Source organism: Corvus kubaryi, unplaced genomic scaffold, assembly GCF_017639235.1.
Source record: "Corvus kubaryi isolate FWS band 111438036 unplaced genomic scaffold, C.kubaryi_AGA036_p1.0 65453, whole genome shotgun sequence".
NCBI classification, from domain to species: domain Eukaryota; kingdom Metazoa; phylum Chordata; class Aves; order Passeriformes; family Corvidae; genus Corvus; species Corvus kubaryi.
Genome location: NW_024582011.1, coordinates 106666 through 128803, shown reverse-complemented (window position 1 = coordinate 128803; position 22138 = coordinate 106666). Strand labels below are relative to the sequence as shown.

General features: G+C 43.9%; 1 protein-coding gene across 2 annotated transcripts in view; it reads right to left on the bottom strand.

Annotated features, from left to right (window-relative positions):
• Positions 1–945: 945 nt before the first annotated feature.
• LOC121673476 (glucose-fructose oxidoreductase domain-containing protein 1) overlaps positions 946–22138 on the bottom strand; it is a 68276-nt gene continuing 47083 nt past the window's right edge. For both annotated transcript variants that reach the window (XM_042046796.1, XM_042046797.1), the window contains one exon: positions 946–2062. In XM_042046796.1, coding sequence (XP_041902730.1) covers positions 1143–2062 — 920 coding nt within the window. In that variant the 3' untranslated portion in view covers positions 946–1142. The remainder of the gene's footprint in view (positions 2063–22138) is intronic.

Below are 22138 nucleotides of genomic sequence, written 5' to 3'. Positions count from 1 at the left end.
GAGAAAACCTCAGTCCCTAGAGATGCTCCCAGAGATAGTCCTAAAGATGATGAAGACCCTTTGCTCCCAGGGAAGGAGAAGGGCCTCTGTTTTTGTTTCTGAACAGCTCAACCTTAAAATTGTACCCCAAAAACCTTCAAGAGTGGACCCTCAAAAGCAGTTGCGGGAAAAGCTGCAAGTCGGGGGAAAGGACTCACATGCAGGCAGAGAGACTCCTCTTCCTAAATGGACTGAATAATATTTGGAAGTGGGCAGCTGTCTCGTTGTGATAATGTTTTCATAGCATGAGCAAGAAGAGACTTCTCTTTCTAAATGGACTGAACAAGGTTATTATGGAAGTGGTAAACAGACTGAACATCTTAAGGGTTGTCTTTTCACATTGTCAGTGGGAGAAGGGAGGAAGGTGGGGGGAGGAGGAGAGTTCTGAAGGTGGTATAATTTTTTTTTCTTCTTTTAGGTCTGTTAATAAACTTCTTTATATTCTTTCAAGTTTGGTGCCTGTTTTGCATTTCTCCTAATTCTTATCTCACAGCAGATAAACAGCAATGAGTATTTTGGACCAAACCACTACACCAACACAGAGAAGCTCCTAACAGGCTGTATGAAAAGTGAGCTGCCAAGATTTTCTGAATCATGCAACATTTTCACATCAAGTCCTGTTATTCTGTGTGTTGGTTGGAGGTGTAGTAATACAGCATGGTGGTATCAGCTGTCATGGTAGGAACATTCATGTCAGACACTACAGAAAATTTAATGACATGACAGTACCTTCACAGTCCTCTGGTAGGTAAGGAAAATCTAAAAGGATCTTCCCAACCTTTCACAGTAAACACAACTGGATAATCTAAAGCACCTGCAAGCAGGGGATGAGTCTGTGATATATCTTTGCAATCAGCCAGCTAATACTGTTACTAAAACAGTTAAGTTTATCAGCTCTTAAGTCTCCTGTCTGTTTTGGGCATTTTGAAGGACCATATCAGTTTGGCATTTAGCTGCCAATAGATTTAATTGATCCAGACACTGTATTTCCTTCTCCTGTATCCTCAGCTGTTTCTGAGACACCCAAGCCCTTCACAGGGGCTGAATTACCACCTCCTGCAAGACCTGTCTGGTTACTATTCTTTCCTAGGAGCACAAAAGAGCTAGCAGTACAGAGACATCCTGCTCTTCCGCATGGCTTCGCTGATCAAGTATGCCGGGCTCAGTTCTGGCTCCTCAGTCATGATTGAAATGTTCTGCCACTCCCCCAGCTGGTTTGACTTTTTAATGGTGTCCACCACACACAGGGCATACAGACAGTCATCAAAAGTGGCAGCCATTGTAAGGGGCCTCCCGTCCCAGGTCCTCCTGTCATCCTGGTCCTCAAAGGCCTGCCGGACAGCCTGGACCATCTTAATGGTGCCCCGCAGGTAGGGGGACGGGATGTCACTGAAGGCTTTCTCTGGAAGCAAGGAGTTGCTGACTGGCGTGGAGTCCTTCAGCAGGAGCTCCCGCTGAGGAGAGCTGTTGCTCTGTCCATAGAGATCAGTACCTATCACAATCAGCCGTCCCGCTGAGCCCACCACGATGATGTCCTGTTTGAACTCCCCCGGGATGTTGAAGTTGAGCGTCACCGTGCAGCACACACCCCCTTCCAGGACCATCTGAAACGTACAGAAGTCGTCGCTGGTGATCTGCCGGATGCCCTTGATGTGGTCCGTCTGCTTCACGAAGGTCTTGAGCAACCCGTGCACCTTCACGGCCTTCTGGCTGGTGAGGAAGGTCAGCAGGTCGATGATGTAGGTGCCGACCGAGTGCAAGCCCCCGCCTCCCATCAGGTCATCACAGCTCCAGTTGTACTTCTTGCCCAGCAGGCTCCCGCTGTGCACCTGCACCTCGCACACCAGCAGCTCCCCGACGTAACCCTCCTGGATCAGCTGCTTCATCTTCACGAAAGCAGGCAGGAAGCGCAAAACATTCCCCATGATACTCATGAGCTTTGGGTAATAATGAGCCGCAGTCATCATCCTAAAGGCATCCAGGGGAGTCGCCGTTCTGTCACAGATGACGTTTTTCCCAATGCCTGAAAAACAGTAGAAAAAAGATCAACAAAAATTTACCGACTGAGTAAGCTGAAAGCCTCCAGGCTATTCTTAAAGACTAAGCCAAGGAGAAAGACCCTTAAAAGAGTAACACCATATTGAAATGTTTTCAAGGCACAAAGACCCACTCTGGCATGCTTCCAAAATGCATGTTAGAGTTTCTTGAGCACCACAGTGAAAATGTATTCCTTTTTATTTTCAAAATGCACTCATGTCTAAAAATGGCTCAAAGGTGAGGGCAGGAACAGAAGAAAGTAAGCAGGTATGAAACCAACCACCCCCCTCAGCCATCTCACAGACGTCTCCTCTGAGATAACCTGCCCGTGCAGGCTTCTGTGAGCTGAATCTGAGGTTGAGATTCAAATCCCTGAAGCGTATGAATAGCACAAGTGCATGTATTCAGTAACTTAACACAGGTACACTGAAAAGCCTGGCTTTGTCTTTTCAGTACTCTTGTCTCTCCCTCTTTCCTGCTCAAACTGTTTTAAGAGGCTATGAGAAGAGGAGGAGAAGTACTGGGCTTGCTGTTTAATTTAAAATGAAGAAATTGCTTCTCACTCATAAAATGCCACGCTATTCTGACAATGGCACTCAAGTTTTTTTGAAGCTGTTCTGCTGAAATGTCAGCAGCGCATCCATGGTGCCAAGGGAGAGTTACGATTGCTCTAAAACAGGTCAAATGTAGCTGTGACAATCTGTTCCCTCGTGGAATTGTCCATATGGCACACTGTTTACTGAAGCTTGCATGACAGTCCCCTTTTCTGGTTATCAAGGTGTGCAACTGAACGCAGTGCAAGCTAAATAATGGGCTTATTACTGGTTTCTCCTCCTCAAATACTTTTCATTCTGTACCCACACACACACATACAGTGACAGAATCTCCAGTTTCCTTCTTAGTCGCATACAAACTTTTTTTTATGCTTAATGATCAATATGAGGTGAGCTATGAAACACTTTGGATATAAAATATGACACTAAATATGATCTTTGCCTTGAGAGCCTTGGCCTGCAGCTGGGCCTGGCATTTAAAAGAGCTGAATTTGGGTCCTCGCTGATGGAGTCCAAATGAGTAAATGTTGTTACTTGCTAAATCATGTTGTATTTTCATTCCTGTTCCCTTCAGGTAGGTAAAAAAAAAATCCCTTTTTCTCTGAAGAGCTGTTCTGAATATAAAATTTTACATGTTTTGGAGCTGGTTTGGATGAAGTCATATAAATACAGACAGATGGCAGGGATCTATCTGAGCCCACTTACATGAATATTTAACAGCCTGACTGGAAAAAGAAGGGGGTCACAGTCCAAACATTCAATAACCAGCTTATCCACACTGCCTATTCCCAGTCTTTGTCTGCTGCTATTTGAGTTGCTGAAGTGGCAGTCACATCCAGTTAACGGACAAGAAGGGAAAGATCTTTCTCCAACTCGCTCCTATTTACCTTCTACTTAATCAGGTAAGTAGAGGCATACTCATTTTCCTCTTAAATTAGGCAAGAATCTTATATTGAGTGGCCATGGTCTTCTCTTCTTACTCTTCTCTCTCATCTTTACAGATGGCTATTGGTGACCGAGTTAACATTTTCAACCTAATAGCACTTCTTTTCCTGCGCCTGAATTAATTTTTTGCTGCATCTGTTTGATATTGGAGAAACCATTCATCCACCTGCCCTATATTTCTCTGACTGGTAGCTCCAGCTATGCCACTTGATACAGATCACTAATACAATAGTCTTGGAGTTACAAGGACTCTTTGCAGAGAGATTTTAGTCTGGCTAATTAGCTATCAAAATAAGGGAAATCTTAGTCAGACAAAACTTCCCTAGAGTCAAACCTTCCTGAAATAGCAATTTTCCCCCCAAAGAAGCAATATGTACTACCTCATCATCTGACCTGCTCACCACTGATCCACAAAAGCATCACGTTCTGCTCCAGTTCAGCTTGCATCATTCTGCCTCACAGACGCCTGCCACATTTCATCTGAGGTCTGTCTCCAGATACACAGCTCTACACACGTGCTCACTAGGAAAAGAATCTGCTTTCATGAGGAATTGCAGCCTGGGGGCTTTTTCAGCTGCGTGTTCAGTGCCATGCGTGGTGGGGGTCAGTCCTTCACCATGTGCGGCAGGGAATACTTGGGATTGTCAACATCTGAGTAGGAAATTATGATTATTAATATGAAAGAGAAGCCTATGGGTTTTTACATCACATATGTTCGAGAAAAATTGCCATTGGGATCAGTGTTAACTCAGACACATGCAGAGAAGAGCCCTAAATATTTATATGAGGACAGGGAGAATTTGAAGTCTTAAAATTACTCCTTCCACCGTTTCAACCTTTTTGGAAAGGTTGAAACCTTCTAATTTCAACAAATCCAAAATGCAAATGTTCTGAGAGACTTTCTGTGTCTGTGCATGTGCTGATAATACGTGCTGTGCTCTCATCCCCGGCAGGGATTTAAACAGATTTTTGCTTGATGCCCAGAAAGCTTTTATATGCTATTAAAGCTTGTGCAGCTCTTTCAGCATGACACTGCTCAGCACTTGAGTCTGTGCGCACTACAGGTCTTTGTCTCCTCCATAGCTGCAAATCTGCAAGCAGCCACATTAGCTTTCTGGAAGCAGGGAGAGAACATGAAAGGTTTGCTTAATTTAATTTAGAGAAATACTCTGGTGTGTTTATGCAACCAGAATGAGAAACAGGCGGATCAAAACACCATTCTTCTGCTCTCTTTCCTCCACTCCCTTCTCAAAAGGAGAAGGAAGAAAAGGCACCTTCCCTTTGAGTCATTCTCTATAGCAGCATCAGGCAGAGCAGAGGGCAGTGTGCAAGGAAAATCTCCCTTCCCAACACTAAGACTCATGGAATGGTGTGCTCTGACTGCAGGTGCTGTGGGGGGCTCCTCTGGGAACTGAACCCCTTCTCCTTGTGTCTGGGGCTGTGGTCTAATCCCCTCCACTTTGGGACAAGACTCTAAGAAAGGATGAACTGTTACTGCTTGTCATTCCACCAGCGTGTTTTGCTGTTTCACATGTCTTTGAAAATCGCATCACAACAGACAGCAAAAACTTCAGTAATTACATAAAAGCAGGGAAGTGCAGCCAGCTTGTTTCAGCAAGAAAGTGCAATATATTTGTCCATGCTGATAAGCAACAGAGTGGAATAAATCTCATCCTATGAAAGAATACACACCCCTTCCACTTCCATCAAGAAATCTGGTATACAGTGCTACAGTTCTCAACCAGACAACTACTGAGCATTGATTTCTTGAGTTCTCAAATAAAATGAAGACGAAAAATATTTTAAATACACGTCATTCTTTTTGAGGGCTCTACACAGCCTTCACCCTCACCTCCCTGCTTGGCTGTGCTTCAGAAAGAGAGAGGGTGGAGCCAGCCAGGTGCTGAGTGACACAGCATGGGATTTCGCTGACCTGGCACAGCAGAGAGGAAGGCTCACTATTGGCCAGCCCAAGTCCAAAGCTGAAAGTGGGGAACACATCTCCTACCAAAGACTCATAAAGTGCATTCCCCAAGTCAAACCTTAACAACTGTGGTACCAATCTGCATTTTTTTAAAGAACATTATTGAACAACACTGATCTTCTCTGAAGAAGTGGATGTCTAGCCAACTCTCCAGAAGCAGCTGAGCAAATAGAAAAAAATTCTCTGTGCTGTCATTGGTGCTACCAGTCAAGTGAAGATCTCTCTAGCACCTGATGTTCAAAAGTCAAATCCTCACCATGCTCTAATGGCTTGTCACCCACCTCACAGTAATTAATTTTGTCAGGAAGCCATGTGATTTATTTGAAAGCTTCAGTCTTCTTTTTAAAAAAAGAAAGTCCTTGTGAATTGGAGATAAGCCCAGAAGTGAGTGGTAAGTAGATATGGTCCAGGGCAGTAGTATTTACATTTTTTTCCGTGTACGTACAGGGAAAGAGTGAGGAGCTACAGTAAGAATTTAACTACCGACTCTGCAATTCCTGGCACTTGCATCTCTTCATTTTACAGAAGATTCAAGCTCCTTGGCTACCAGCAGCCCAAGTTTCTTTGTCCCTGTATCATCCCTGTGCTGCACAGCCTGCAAATGAGCAGAAGTCCTGGGCTCACTGCAAGGGAAGGTAGAGTGGCTATAACCAGCACAGGCGTTATCAATTCTGAAACCTGCGATGTCAGCTTTTTTTCCCATCTGCTCCGATTGTTTCGAATAAGGAGAGAAACATTTTCACATAAAAAAACTCCAACTAATTAAAAAACAATTGTCTGTCACTGAACTGAAGTAAGATTAGTCCTCTATCTGTTCAGCTTAAAATATGAGGCCCCAATACAGTGTTTTCTCTTCCTCCTATTCACAAGAAAATCAAAAAGGGCTCTATTTGGAGTCTGGGCATATAATCAAACCCTTCACTGGCACCAGAAAGAATCATTAGTAAGCAGTTGCTACCTATTGCTCTTTGTCAGGATGGGAGAGAGAGAGAGAAATGAAAAATAAGGTTTTGGTGGACTGAGCTAAATTTGTCGGCAGAAAAATGAATTTCTAAAAGCAAAGAGGAACTGTCAACATTCAAGGGACAGTGTCAGGGTTTCAGAAAATACTGAAATGGTGAAAGAGCGTGCTTACCAGGCTGTTTCAAATGGATGATTTAAAATACTTATAGTACCTTTTTCAAACACTTTTTTTTAAAAAAAGAAACTAGTACAAAACTATATTCCAGATGGTGACAATCCACATTATCATTATAATAAACATAAATAAATACAGGCAAATTTTTCTTCTCAGATTTTCACCATTGCAGATGCTGTTGTTGCCTTTGAATCCTACGCAAAATCAGAGAAAGATCTTTCCCTGGGAGTTTATCAAAAACCATGGTCAAAGTAAACAACCTAAATCAAAAGACAGTACTTCTCATTTAAACAGTTGATACGCAGCAGTTTGTTCTTCCTGCACATATGTACACACATTGTCAGCTTTGAGGTTGTGCACAGAAACCATCTTATGAACTACGTAAGGCACCTGGAGCCAGCCCATACAGCTAAAGTGATCTTTGATACAAACTGTGTTATCAGTAGAGCTGTGTATTTTACACACTCCCATACTAGGCAGAGATCTGTTTGCAATACTGATTGGGTTAGTCAATGGTACTACTGCAACCCCATTAGAGTTTCAGAAAACGTCACCCATATAAGAATAATTTTTTCCCCTCAGTAATAATGACCTCAGAAATCCTCACAGCTATTTGAACCATTCCCTTCTATGCCTTTTTTTCGAATTTGCAAAAAATACAACATTTGAAGGCTTAATTTTGCCTGGACCTGTAAAAAACTTTCTCAGTTATCTTATCAACTCATTCCAATATTTAAACAGTCTGAAGAAAACCAGAGGTTGGTAATGAAGTTCTCTTTTCTTTCCAAGTTCATCTCACCACTCCCTAAAAAACCCAGAATAATATTTAACAGATCTGAACTGCAGCTGTGCTAAACCATTGACTGCAGAGGAAACACACAGACCTAAAAGAAGGTGACACTATTTTTTCTGTTTCAGAAGTGTCTTCATGATAACCACACAGTCATGGTCCCTTTGGTATGAAGCTGGAACCAACCATTTGTTACTATTTGATATTTTTAGCAGATCTGAGAGACACATAACACTGAGAAGACCTCTTTGGAAATTGTATGCAGATACAGAATTCAAAAGCAGAAGCTCATACAGCCACTCATTTTAAGTTTTGACAGCTGGGGTGGCTCAGAGATGCAGCAATGATATAGTCCCTTTAGCTGCTACATTCACGGTGAGCCATAAACCTCTGGCACTATAAATCACAGTTCTCTGGTCTGCTCTTCAATGAACAGTACCCTCTGTTAATTACAGCTCTGCAAAGGCCTCCTTCCTCCCTTAGCTGCAGTTGATGACTACAAGGGTACCTTGGTCCCTGTCTGTTAGCAGCAGACAGGCACAGCTTCCAAGGACATCTCAAAGAAAAGTGCTGCCTTCATTTGGCTCTCTTGACACAAAGCTGCTGTAAGGAAGTTGGGGTTTTAGTTTAGTCCTAGTTTTTTTTCCTGTTAAAGGAATTTTTTCCCATATGCATGTTGCTAGGGGACAAATGGCTGTACTTAAGAAAGACAAAAAGGGCCCATTGGGGGTGGGCCGGACCTGGCTACTCCTTTGTTTCACCTGGGTGTGGGGTCAGTTCGCTCTTCGGCGTTCGGAGAAGCTGCAGAGAAAGGAGCTGCTGGTTCTTTTTCTTCGGCGTTTTTCTTTCTGCTGGAAACAACGCCGAAATCCCAACGCTGTTTTCCCTGCCCTGCTGGAGGCTGGGCTGTGGCCGCCCTGCCCCGCTGCTGCTTCGAGCCTTCGCTACGCTGTAGCCCTGCCCTGCCTGCCCGACCTCCGGGGGCTTCCCCGTTTGGATACATCTCGTCTGTCCTCCGGGATTTGTGCTCATCCCTGCCGCTCCAGCCCGCCGCTCCAGCCTGCTGTTCCCGAAGCTCCAGCCGGACACCGGGGCCAGCCGCCTGGGGTTTGTGAAGCCTTTGTTCCATCCCTCCCGGGATCCCAGGGCACCGGTGCCGTGTGCTCCCCGAGCTCGCTCCGGAGCGCCCCCTGCAGCCGCGGGGGAACCATCGCACCTGCCCTGCTCACCGGGAGCCGCCAGCGCCCCTGCCGGCTGCGAGCGGAACTGCACCCGAGGGGAAAGGGCCCGACAGCCGAGAAGGCTGGGGCTGGGTTTGTGATTGTTCGCTGTTACTGCCAGAGTTATTGTTGTTTGCTTGACTGGTTATATATATAATAGTAAAGAACTGTTATTCCTATTTCCCACATCTTTGCCTAAAAGCCCTTGATTTCAAAATCATAATAACTCGGAGGGAAAGGGGTTACATCTGCCATTCCAAGGGAGGCTTCTGTCTTCCTTAGCAGACACCTGTCTTTCAAAACCAAGACGAAGGACTAGAGGGATATTGTGCTCATTGATACAAAGTTCATCTCCATGTTGGAAGAGCAGAAAGGGACTGGCAACCTGGGCATCAGAAGGACCCAGGTGAAGTCCATAGTCCTTCTTCCCTCCTGGGGCTCCCGAGGGAATCCAAGGTGGCCACTGGGGGCATTTCTGGAGTCACTCCAGGTGCGCAAGCATCAGCAGAAGTCCAGCAGAGAAAAGCAGGAAGATGGCCGAGTAAACAAAGAGAGGGAGGAGAGAGAGCTGAAAGTAAAAACACTCCCAAGGTGGAAAGGAAGGCACTGGAAGGGACTGGTGCAAAAACCCAGAGGAGCTCCTGCCACTCCAGGAGCTGCACAGCCAGCCCTAATGGAATCAGCAACATCCCCGCTGTCTGGAGGCTCATCCTGAAAGGATCACCTTCAGTCCAATTTTTTGTAAGCCCTGCTAGCATCTTTTCCGCAAAAGAAAGAAACAATGGAGGAGAAAGAAACAGGTTTCAGAGAAAATTAGCACCCTTCTCTACCCGGAGACTGAACAGGAGGGAGGGACAATTAAGAAAAAGCATCTGTGTTAAAATATGATATGTGTATGAATTAAGCTGTTGCCCAACTGTGCATTAGCCTAGAGAAATGCAATACTGGGACAGGCTATTCTGTGGGGCTGATACTATTTTCTGATGCATTATATGTGGAGACGTGTGAATCACATACTGCACAGTGGTTAAAAGCTTTTGAATCCCTCTGAAAATAATATATATGCAATAAGAGCAGAAAACCTGATAGAAGGCTGCTCTACTTTTGGAAGTGAGGAATGATGTCTGGGCCATCTCAAAAAAACAATCATTCAGGTGATTTGAAAACCTTTTCACACGGGAGGAGGATTTTTATTAACATGTAGATGTGTCTCTGCTCTTACGAGATGCTGCTGCCATCAATGGTGTCATACAGTAATGATCATTCTAGCAATAAAAACAATAGTTACATTTATTGTATTCAGTGCATGATCTGTCATTCAGTTCTTGAGTGGCATGAAAAACACATTTATTTCAATCAATACATCTGCCAGGGAAAATTGATGGCATGACAATGTTTCTTCGAAGAAACCTTATTTAAGAAAACTTTTGACAAGGAAATAAATCTGGATGATGAATGCCTAACAAGATTGGCTTTAGTCACAGCTCTTAACATTGGCCAAGACAAGCTTTGTTAATCACAGATATGCATAACTGTTGCAAAAAATCAAGTTACTACAGCATAGTGAGTCATATCTCACAATCTGATTTGTATTAACAGGCCATGTGTGTATTCCTAGTCCACTGGAAGTGTGAAGGAAAATAACAGTGACTGAAGGAATGCCTTTTCCTTCGCAACTGAAGCAGACAGTGGACGCACACGGCGGGTAATACACTGCCCTGCTGACGAGCAACAGCTCATTTGGCCCCAGCAAACCAATGGCTTACAGAGATTTTACAAACCCTACATGTCTTTCTCTGCAACAAAATATTATGAACTAAAAGAACACATGCACTGCTAAATTTTACAGTCAACTGGGACAAATTGCACTTCACAGGTGTTAGATGAAAAATATCTCTCAGTAAAAACACACATGCCCAAATTGTACACACCTAAAAAGCCAGGGCCTCAGTTCACTTACGGCTCTGGTCCATCACACTGTGGTCCAGTTTTTAGGCTGGTTTATCCCCACCGATTTAACTTATTTTTCACACAATTCCTTTGAAAACAAAACTCAAACATTCAAATACACTGGGAAAAAAAGCTGTTTGTTTAGGTGTCATTCAGCATGACGAGACATGCAGCTCACGCGTACAGTGCCAGAACTGCAATCAGGCTCAACAGCTAAGAGGGTTACCATGAGCTCTCAGCAGTGATTGCAGCTGGGCTAGAGGTCTATAAACCCACTCAAACAAATGGAAAAATAAGGAACTGGTTTGTCTTTGAGAAAAAACCAAACCAAACCAAAAAAACCACTATGTTGGGCTCTTTGCAGATAGCTCCTGAGGTGTGGTGCCTAGGCTGGGAAAATACCCCGCTGACTCCAGAAAGATTATAATGATGCCTGCAGGTAAGTAAGCGCCACCTAAGCAGAACCAGGTTGGTTCATCAGAATGAGAGAAGACTGTAATGATGGTATCAATTTTCATTATGTACTAATATTGATGCTAGCTTTTATTTGCACAGAAGTAGTCACTAGGGTTATGGACTGGGGCCATGTCTGTGCATATATTACAGTAGATATAAATGTTGTTGTAGCAGTTCATGGCATTTGAAATAGATGCATTCCTTTGTGCTTGACACTGGACTCACATTGCTTCATAGAAAAGTTTCAGGTAGTCCTGCAAGGAGCAGGGATTTGGACTCTGATTCTTATGGGTCCCTTTCAACTTGAGATATTCTAAGATTCCATGATATAGAACCTCTTCTGCAAAGACCATATGTGCAGACTAGAAGGTAACTTTCCTATTAAGTCCTTAGAAATTTCTTATTGCTTATTCTGTTAGTTTGGTGAGTTGGGGGCTTTGATTTGGCACTATAAAGTTTCTGCATCACTCAATCCATGGGCAATGTGCTTAAGAGCAAGAAAAGCAACCAAGACTTGCATTCCTGTGTATGCCAGCACACTTTGCAAGGCAAAGCAAAATTCTCTAACCCTTTCCTAATGTGGGCGAGAGCTTGATTCCCTGTTTATAGGCCACCTGGCATGTCATTCTCATCTCTTTTACTTAGGCACTTATGCAAATAACAGCACTGAAGACTGAAATAAATGAAACACTTAGTACTTTTTAACTCCTTAGAAACCTTTAACTGCTGGGAAATCTAGAGGTGAAAATACACCCTGACAAACCAGCTACTTGTGCACACCACAAGGAAATGCTTCAGGGGTCTCAGCTTGAGATTATCTGTTCAGGCATCTGAAACATGCTCAGATTTACATTCCCTGAGCCCTACTTGGATGCTTTCCATGCTCTCATACGTGCTTGTGAAAAAGTATATGGGACACACCATGCTGGCTTTCCCAAATTTCTGTTTGATTTTTTTATCTTCAAATCCCCATCAAAACAGCATGATCACATCCCTGCTGAGTACTTCCCCATACAAGACAAAAAATCAAAAGATATGCACTAAGTATTCAGACAGCCTGAGGAAAAAAAAACCCCAGACATTCTACTTAGACCTTATTCAAGCAAACACTCATTGATTTCAAGGGGATTCTAACTGATTTAGGACTAAATTAAAAACTCAGTGAAAATCTCCGTGTTTGGTCATTTATTTGTTCCAACTACTCTCATTCCCTTTATTCAACTTCTAGAGCAAAATGGATGCCATCAGTCCAGTATATTATAATACCTTTCTTTTCCTCAGTAAAGAAGTCACAGAGCAATCACAGTCTATGATAAATCCCTATTCTCCTGAGGCATTGTTATCTGTATTTAAGTATGTTTCTTTTTGTATTAGCTGACAACAACTAAATGCCCAGCTGTTGTAAAGGCTCTGGGAGGATTAGGAAATCAGGCAGTTCAATTTTCTTTAGGCTTGCTTTTCCATCATAGAATTGTGTACGCTTACTGAGTCAGAGAAATTTACAACTGTTAATTAGAGTTAATTTTCTTTATGTTTCTCTTGCCTACCCTTTCTACCCCATTAAAACTAGGAAATTGTAATCTGGTCCTAAATAAAAAAACTGACGGAAGATAAACATCAGACTAATACCGGTGAGTAATTAATGCAATCATTTGTACAGGATTCATGAAGCTTTATGAACACTGAAAAATGGCATTTTGCCAGCCAAATGACAGGGAAAGTGACAGGAAATCCAGGTTTTAAAAAAACCCCCACTGGCCCTACAAGTAGCAGTGTCAGATCCCTATCTGCATCTCCCATGGCATCACTGTGCAGAGCAGCACCAGCACTCTCCCTGCACTTTATAGACCAGAATTGTTTTTCTTCAGTAAACATCCAGCAATGCAATCTGTTTGCAGGAGAAGCAGTGAAGTTTCCAGTATGATCCCTTCTATGTCACAATTGTATGAAGCATCAGTTTCACTACCCACTTAGCTCAGACCCTGCTGAAAATGTTTTTCCTAATCTTCTTTCTCTGCAATATTTTCAGCTGGGGTATTTCTACTTCTTTTCCTGCCCAGGGAAGTCTGAAGGATTGTTGTGCTGAAGAAAATGTGTGCACCCCTGCAGTGCTGGATGAATGGAGCATGCATTTGACCTAATTTTCTGATACTAGTGGTTAAAATAAATTCTAAGATCATTACTCACATTCCCAAACACTGTACTGATTACGGATACCAAAGCTCCCAGCTATGGATTGGGACGCAGTAACATAACTGAACTCATTTGAGGACTGCACCCACACACACAGTTTTGACTTTAATATACAAGCACATAGACACAGACACATGCCAAGGAGAAGGAAAGTCCCTTTCACACACACACCCAAGTCCATGTGTAAGTGAGCAGTGCAATTCCTTTCATTCAGTAGTGAGTGTATGAATGCCCTGTGTGATCCTGTGTGCACCTGTCCATACAGGTTCACACCCTAAGTCACATTTTCTCTTTCACATACGCAGCTGCAAAAGTTGGAAACATCAATTTATAATCACTAGGCAAACCGTGCTAGAGCCTGTAAGGCTTTGCCTAGCAGTGGAACTGGATTTTCCAGCACGTAATGCAGGAGTGGACGAACACCGGGTTGCACAATGCATCTTAGAGAGAATGTTGTCAGTGGTTTCCTACTTATTGTGTCAGCAGGTTCCCTCTCACTGTGGGGCATCAGCAGCAGGGCTGGAGAGGCTGGTATGACTGCTCTGCTCTTAGAAAAGGCTGCGGCACAGAGGAAAAGTTGAAAAGTTGTGCCACAAAAGGTGTCACAACAAAACCAGGCAACTGGTCCCAACCTCACCCAGAGGACTCAAGGCTGCCTTTCCCATCTGCTCATTTCTGGTGTGCCATTTCACCAGAACCTGGGAGACTACAAAACCATATACACAACAGTGAATCTGCAGGACAATATTCCTCCACCTGCCTAGCTCATCAAAGTTTGCCTAAGGCTATTTATGGATGAGACCATGGCATGGATTCTTCATGGCTTCTCACTTCCTCTTCACAGTCTAAGTCCTCTGCTCCAAATAGAGATGGTTTTTATGTCTTGTCAAGAACATTGTGTTGGGTTGACCCTGAGTTGATGGACAGTCTTTAAGACCAATTACGCTTCTCACAATTTACATATTTAAACCACACAGAAAGGCGGGACTTCCCCTTTTTGGTCGGAGCTCGCCTGCTGGAAGGTGGGGGGGCTCCGAGCCTCCCGGCCCCGCTGGGCCGGGCCGGGGCCACTGCCCCTTTCCCCCTTTCTCAGCACCACGGCACGGACCCTGGGTCGCTGGGGGGAACTGTCCCAGAGCCGCAGGCAGCTAAAACCAGCCATGGACTGCCACAGCTAAACCCATCCAGCGCGGCTTCTGGGGACAGGCGGGTCCCTCTCCTCTCCATGCGGAGCCGGCGGAGCCAGCGGGAGCCGGCAGAGCCTCCTGTCTGCAGCCAGCACACTTCGTGCTGAACTGAAGAGGACACCGTGCAGCCAGCAGCACAGAGGGAGCGAGGCTTTCCCCACCGTAAAGCCTGAACGGGAGCACTCTTCAACATGGCGGCGTCAGAGTCAGAGAGAAAGAGAAGTGAGTCACGTGGGACGGAGCTGAGCATGGCGACGGGAGAAAAGAGGGCGGTGCCGCGATTCTGGCGCGCAGCTTAAAAGAAACCTTCTTGCATGCCGTGGTAAGAAACTGTAATACCACAAACTGTTTGTCTCTTTAATCCATCTGAAGAACATGGGGGGATGGAGTATCCTCGTGTGCCTGTGAAGTTTGTGAAGAGTGCCTATGCCAGGCTATATAGAAGTAGTGAGAGGCTGTTAGAGACTTGTGGCGAAGAAAAGCCTCTGTGTGCAGGCCAAAATAACTTATCCTTAAAAGATGAATAACCCCATGTGATGGCCCATGTTTTGTAGTATGAATGAACTATGAAATTCTTCATGGGAGAGATGTTCTACACACAGCAGACTGTTTGTTTCCGGGCGGGTCTGCTATTGGTGGCAGTTTGGGAACCATGTGCAACTGAAGGAAAACCTTTCCTTCCTTAAGCATAAGAGAAAGACTTTTCAAGAACTGCAACACTGACTAACATCCCATGTTCTGTTATCCCTTGTGTGAGCTGGATAAAAGGAGAGAAGTGCTGGAAAGAGGGGGGGGGGGGGGAATTTACTTTAATTTTGTTTTGTTGTTTTCTCTTTACTTTTAATTCTGTTAGTAATAAAGCTCTTTCATTGTACTGCAACTGTTTAAGGTTTGTGCCTGCTTTGCTTTTCTCCTAATTCTTATCTCACAGAAGAAAAATAAATAAATAATGGATATTTTGAATCAAAACCACTACAAACATCAAGGATCAGGACCACAAAACACACAGGTGAAGAAAATAAGTGAGCTTTGCCAACATAAAAAAAACCAAGCCAGCTAAATCAAAATCCTGATCAAAATTAAATCTCTTTGTTGGGATCCTTTCAAGCCAGAAGACGTTCTTATAGAGGACCCTCACTTCTCTGAGTCAATGTTGAGTAGTGCAGTTCTACCCTACCCATAACCAAGTTGGGTTCCTTCAGTCCAGCCATTTTGAAGTTAGTGAGAATTTTGGTAACAGTTTTCCAGGCAGTTGACATCAGGCCTTAGCAAGCTTGAGGTCAAATTTACCTCAGCTGTAATCCCATGAATTAGTCACACTGGCCATTGGTCTGGCTCTTCGAGCAACAAGGTTAATAGAACAGTGAATAGACGACAAGCAAATGGGGGTTTAAACTAACTGTACTTCTGTTAACTTCTCATCCAACAGTACTTTACGATTCTCTGGTTCTTAGAGAAACTTCTAAATAAATTATAAAGTGCTCCCCTCAAGGCAGTCATCTTAGAATTGGTGTGCTTTCTTGGGTAGTATTTTATATTCCTGTCAGTGAGAGCTAAGTGCCACTAAAGAGGAGCCATAAACCCATCCTGAAAAGCAGCAGCAAGAATGAATCAAATGAATCAGCAATTCTAACTACATGAGACGCTGACATCATGCTTCCCTGGCTCCAACCCTGGGTCCATAAGAACGATGGAGATCTGATTAATTACTCCCTAGGCTGCAGAGCTTACACAAGAGCCAAGGACTCAGCAGCAGCCCAACCAGCTGACTCACAGAGCAGTAACTCATCAGGTACAATCTGCCTGGATGCCAGATTGTTCTGTCTGCAGTCAATCTGCAAACTAATCCTCCCAAAAGGGTTTTTGGAAAATGCCATTCACACTCACACTGGCTAAGTGTGCACCAGACAAGACACAGCAATGGCACAGTAGCAGCTGAAGTCATATTTTGTTATGGTTTTCCACTTGCTCTAAAGGACACCGGGAACCTTTCCCCACCACTGAAAATCTGCTGGAAAACAAATCAACACTGAAACATTTCCCCATTATGTTCATTAGGCTGGATATAGTTAATTAAGGCAGCCCAATGTGCTGTGTTCTTCATCAGCCTCAATGTCTGATTTTGATGCATTTACTTTGTAATCCCAGGACCCTCTTGTGCCAGGTGTTCCACAAGCATACAATGGAAAATGAGCCCCTATTCACAGCAGGCTTTGTTTTACCATCTGCGTCCTGGATACCTGGACTGCAAAGACAGGTCAACATGGGTAATTCCTCTCACTGTGCCCACATACTGCTGTGGCAGAAGTGCAGCCCAGGTTGGGCTTACCTTATGCTGTTCTGAGCTCACTGCAAAGCTATGTTTGGACCTCATCCCTTTGAAGCCCCAGGAGAACCTGAAGTAATATTCCTGGGGTAGAAACTTCAAGGGTAGAGCTCTCCTGCACTTGACCTGTGCTGCAGTGGGTGAAAGAAATGTAATTTTTATCCACCTACACTGTTGTGGGTACATATCTGATTCAATGAAGAATAAAACACCTGTAAAGTAGGTCAGCAATTCTTAGACAGCACTTGCACTTGTGTTTCCTTTCAGAAGCTGCATAACACACTGATCTCCAAGGAAAAGGAGGACACAAAGGACAAGGCATTTTCAAGGGAATAAGAATTGCTTTATTTCTGAACAACAGTATGCAGCTAGAATCCCAAAGCTCTTTAACTGCTACACTTTTCTGTCAGAGATTTGGCTCAGATTCCTATGCAAAACAACCTGAAAAAGCTTATTTTTCAACCCAATAACACTGTTTCCCCCAAATATATGCTATTTTCTACCAGTAGCCTCTACAAGAGAAGAATGAACAAGAACTTGTGAGGAGAAATCTCACAGTGGGCACAGACAGTTTTCAATTTCAGTTCTATTGAGATGCTAACTCTGATCTCACAGAGCACCTCTTAACTCAAACACAGCAGCCCAGGAGGCACTGGGTTGGGATGCTAGAAAGCAGCTTAGGCTAATTAATTGCATTTCTTTTTCGGACTGCAGTGTTTTCCTGCCCTGCTGGATACTCAGGGGCCAGCACTGGTTCCTCTGATTAACAGTACCTCATCATGAAATCAAAGGAAAAGCTGCAGGCTAAAGAAAACTGGATTTTTGTTAGCAAGGATTTGCTCTTGGCAAATAATTATAACTGCCAGTGTTAAAAGGAGATAGTGAATTAAGTAAAGCAGACATGAAAAATAAATTTGGAAAAAAGCTTTCAATAATTACAGTGCATATGTCAAATGGAAATTATGCCAATTTGCATGTATCTGCAGTCACATTGTACAATATCTCAAGTGGCTTCACGGTAACAAGCTTGTATATTTAAAATCATTTAATTTAGCCCAGTGTTTTAATAGCCTAAAAGACACTTCAATAAGTACAGATGGAAAGTTAGCCTGGGGTTCTCTGGGTTTTTATGCTCCATCTACACAGAGTTCATTAGAATTTCGTAACGATGCATTAAGAAACATACCATCCCCACCCCCAAGTACACACATGGTTTTCCTGATTAAAAGTGTGTTATCATTTTTTTTGGTTCATTTCAGTAGGTCATCTTTATTCCAGTATAACCAGCCACACGACTACAACTCTGTGTATACAACTCTGTATATGTCCCACATCTTACACCAGGGCTAATTTCCAGGCAGGACAGACAGTTCCTTGGGAGGTCTACATTATTTGTGATGTGCTTCAGTCTGGATGAAGTTTCCAGTCAGAAACCCGAACATGACTCTGTGTGGATGGATTTGGACAAGAGCTTTGCTCTATACTCCAGCCAAGGATTACACACTCATGGGCCATCAGAGAGGACTCTCCTGGACAGCCAGAGAAGGGTGCCACACGCATCTGGTGCGTCAAGGGGTTGATTCCAAATCCATTTGCTTGTTGCTGCTTAGGAATGGGGGAAATTTATTAAAACCACCCTCTTATTTTCCCTTTCATTTACGACTCCAGTCTGTTTAAACTCGAACTGGGAATCCCCATATGACAAAAAACCTCCCCCTCGGACATGTGGGAGATGAGCTTCTTGACCCTTCAGTGTCATTACCTACTTCCAGCTAAACTATGAGTTTGTACTTGCATCTACCACAGAAAACACTGGGAGTCAGATTATCCCTTTGGAGGAACTAGGACAACTAACAAACAATCACAGTATTATTAGAAGTTGACACCGGTCACTTATGAGCCACAGTTCAATCACAGATCTCCCAGCACTTGACAAAGACAAGCAGCTATCACCCCCACATTGCAAAGACAGAGGAAAGAGGAGTCAAGAAGTTTGGTGATTTCTCCTGGTACAGATATTGCCAAAGTGGCAAAAGCAGCGATCTTATCTAACCTCTTCCTCAATAGTAAGCTTTGTGCATCTGCAGAAATTACACCATCCCTTCAGCTTTTCCATCCAATTTTGCCATGATTTACTCTTTTCTTTAAAAAAAAAGCACCCTATCTGCACTTTGCAGATTGCTGGAATATCTCAACTTCAGCTGGAAGTGAAAAGACCAAACTGTTGGAATGTTGGTTGGAGAGATTTTCCAGAGATTTTGTGTGTAGCAAAATCACCAAGCTCGTTTTCCTGCTTTCACACACTTGACTGTGAGAACCTTTCAGGCAGGAGGACAATACAAGCTTTAGGCTAGATTCATCCCTAGGCATTTTTCTGCACATCAACAGGTAGAGAAAAATGAGGCAGGTGCTGAGACAAAAGCACTCCCTAAAATCACAGCAGGAACACCACCTGGCTGTGGTGATACCCATCAGCAGCAACAGACCCACGTGGGGAGATGCCAGTCAGTCATACAAGCCCTGCAGAGAGCTAAGGGTTAATATTTACTCCACCTAACTAGAAATTAAGAGAGTGAGAAACCCAAAAAAGGGTAATTTCTCCACAGGCAACTCACTGCCTGCAGAGGCTCACCCCCATGACTCAGTGCAGCAAGAGGGGACGGCAAAACAACTATTTGTGGTTTCTCGGGAGGTTAGCCTGGTCTGACTGCAGCACCGCAGGCACTCAGTGGCTCAGGGTAACTGCTGCAGTAATGTGTTCCTCCTCCAAGACCAAATTAATCTCAATAATGGCCAACTGCATGTTGTTAGGCCTGACAAAAATGTGGTGGCCTGGGTGAAATGAGAGGCTCACCCTGCCTCCAGATGCCAGTCATGAAGCACCTCTGTCATCAGAGCCATTCTTGAGAAGACCACCAACTCCCCTCAGGGCCCTTCCAGCACAATAGCCGGGGCAAAAGCAGAGCCCAGCAGCCAGCCTCAAACTCCAGGCACATGCTGGATGCACACATCACCATACCAGAGGCTGTCCTCATCATTAGTATTTCAGTTTCCCAGGTTTATTCAGCCTATAAGCAGACTTTTTACAAGTAGCAGCACGTGCTGAAGAGGTGCTTCTATTGCAGCAGTAAGCATGTCCTACCAAACACTGCATTGTCCCACGATCCTGTGTGTTTCTGTCAAGGGCATTACAACAGCTGGATTTACCCCGAGGCAGAAGGCAAGAGAAGTGCCCAAACAAGTCAAAGTTCGTCTCCCATGGCATGGACACTTCACCTGTTTTACTGAGCACATCCTTACCTTCCAAGGGCACAGCAGCACAAAACAGAATGTACCTAACCCTTCCTTCCCTTTCTTTGAGGAAGTATCTGCACATAGGCCTCCTATTTTCTTAAGGATGATTTAGGAATGTATGGGCAAGGTCAGACAGCCCTTGTAGTCTGTCTGTAGCTGAATGAGTCTTTGCCACAGGGAAGTACAGCTGACATACCTTAGCACAGCACTGCTGCCTTGGAAGAGACATGACTTACTGGATCTGAGACTGCCCTGCTGCCAGGGTTGGGGAGTGCTACAGCAGAGGCTCTAGCAAGCTGCTCACATCTCCAGAAACTCCAGAGTACAAGGAGACAACAGACTGTTTGGTCTTTAAAGATTTCTTCTATGTGCTGCAAAAATCCTGCATGAATTTTGTAAGCTGCCTGCATATTTAGATTCCTTAAGTGAGGTTTTTGTTCACTGCAAATGTGGTTAGCTTCAAAAACTTTCTAAACTGTGCAGCTTGTATTTGTCCTTGAGGCCTGACAGGACATAAAATGTGGCAACACGCTGGAATAGCCTCTCTGCTTGCAAGCTGTTTTGTACTACAGCAGCACCTTTGACAGAGGAGTTTTCCAATTCTGTAGGATGTCATCACAGCAATACAAATTGCTTTACCTTGGACAAGTCTTAACAATTCTGTTATGCTATAGGTGTGGCTTTCCTTTAAAAAAACCTATTTTTAATGCTACAATATTCAAGGGTGAACAAAGCACACGCCTGTGTTGATGCCAGTGTTTTTACAATACAGGAGGTTTCAGTTGGCTCAGTGACACCAGAAGGGAGCTGGGCTTCACAGAAATTTGGATGGTTCCCTTCTGAGTCACATCTAGTTGGGTTATCCTTTGGAAAAAATTTGTGTTGCTCGTTTGCAACAAAACTGGCCCTCCTTAGTCTACAGAGAGTATTTTGTTCTCCAAGTGTATGGTTCACAGCTTCTGTTGTTGTCATCTTTGGTTTGGCTCATCTAAATTTGTCCTTTCTACAGTGGGAATTGACAAAACACAGAAATCTGGTCACCTGTTCACAATATTCCTGAGGGGAAGTGATGCCATATCCCAGCTCATCTCTTCCTCTTCTGCTTCTATGTCAGAAAAGACTCCAGTGCACCCCTTCATTTCCAGAAAGCCAACACTCCCAGTGTGAGTGCTCACTGTGTTACTGAAGAGTTTTCACTGCCATGCAAATAAGCCTTCAAGGCACCGCAAGCACTGAACACATCCAGATGAAGTATCGGGCTGCAACACGCCTTTATTCATCCACATCTGGTCCTTAGTTGAGTCAGTTGCCCAGAAAATCTGAGGGTAGGCAATGAAACATTAATTTCAGAGAAGGGAAGAAGACAAGAAAGAAGTTGGCTTTCTGACTTCCGGCATTATTGTATAAAGCTAGGAAAAAAGGTGACAATACTACACAAGATTTAGAAAGTGACGAAAGGATTGACTAGAGAAAAGTAAAAGTTTATTACCACCTGTAAATTAAACAGGTTTTTTTTTCTTCCAAAAAGCTTTGGACAATTTCAGTAATCACTGAAAAAAGCTATAAAAGGATGCAAGCAAGACCTTCAATTCACAGCAAGTATCTACCACAGGCTTAGCTTTCCAGCACATCCTTTCGCAGTGAGAAGTGCAGAGCAGCACACCTCCAGCTCTCGGATGGAAGCAATTATTAGCATGAAAACAGCCCTTCCTAGGAGGAAACAAATGAACCTCATGCACAGTGTGATTAAGGACTACTCCCATGCAGATATGTAAACAGCCAGATTGCTGCTACCTTAGCTTGGCAAAATTTTAAAGTTATGTGATTTTTTAAATTCACTTGTTTGTGCTGTCCTGCCAAGCACAGGGTTTTTGGAAGGGCTCCCATACAAAGGACAGAGGGTGGCTGCAGAAACAAAGAGCACAGAGCTCTGCTTTCCAATTCTCACCTCCAACTGCATGAAAACACAGTATCTTTCAGCTTTCTTTTCTAATTGCTAGACAGACTGGTTTATTCCCCCCAGCT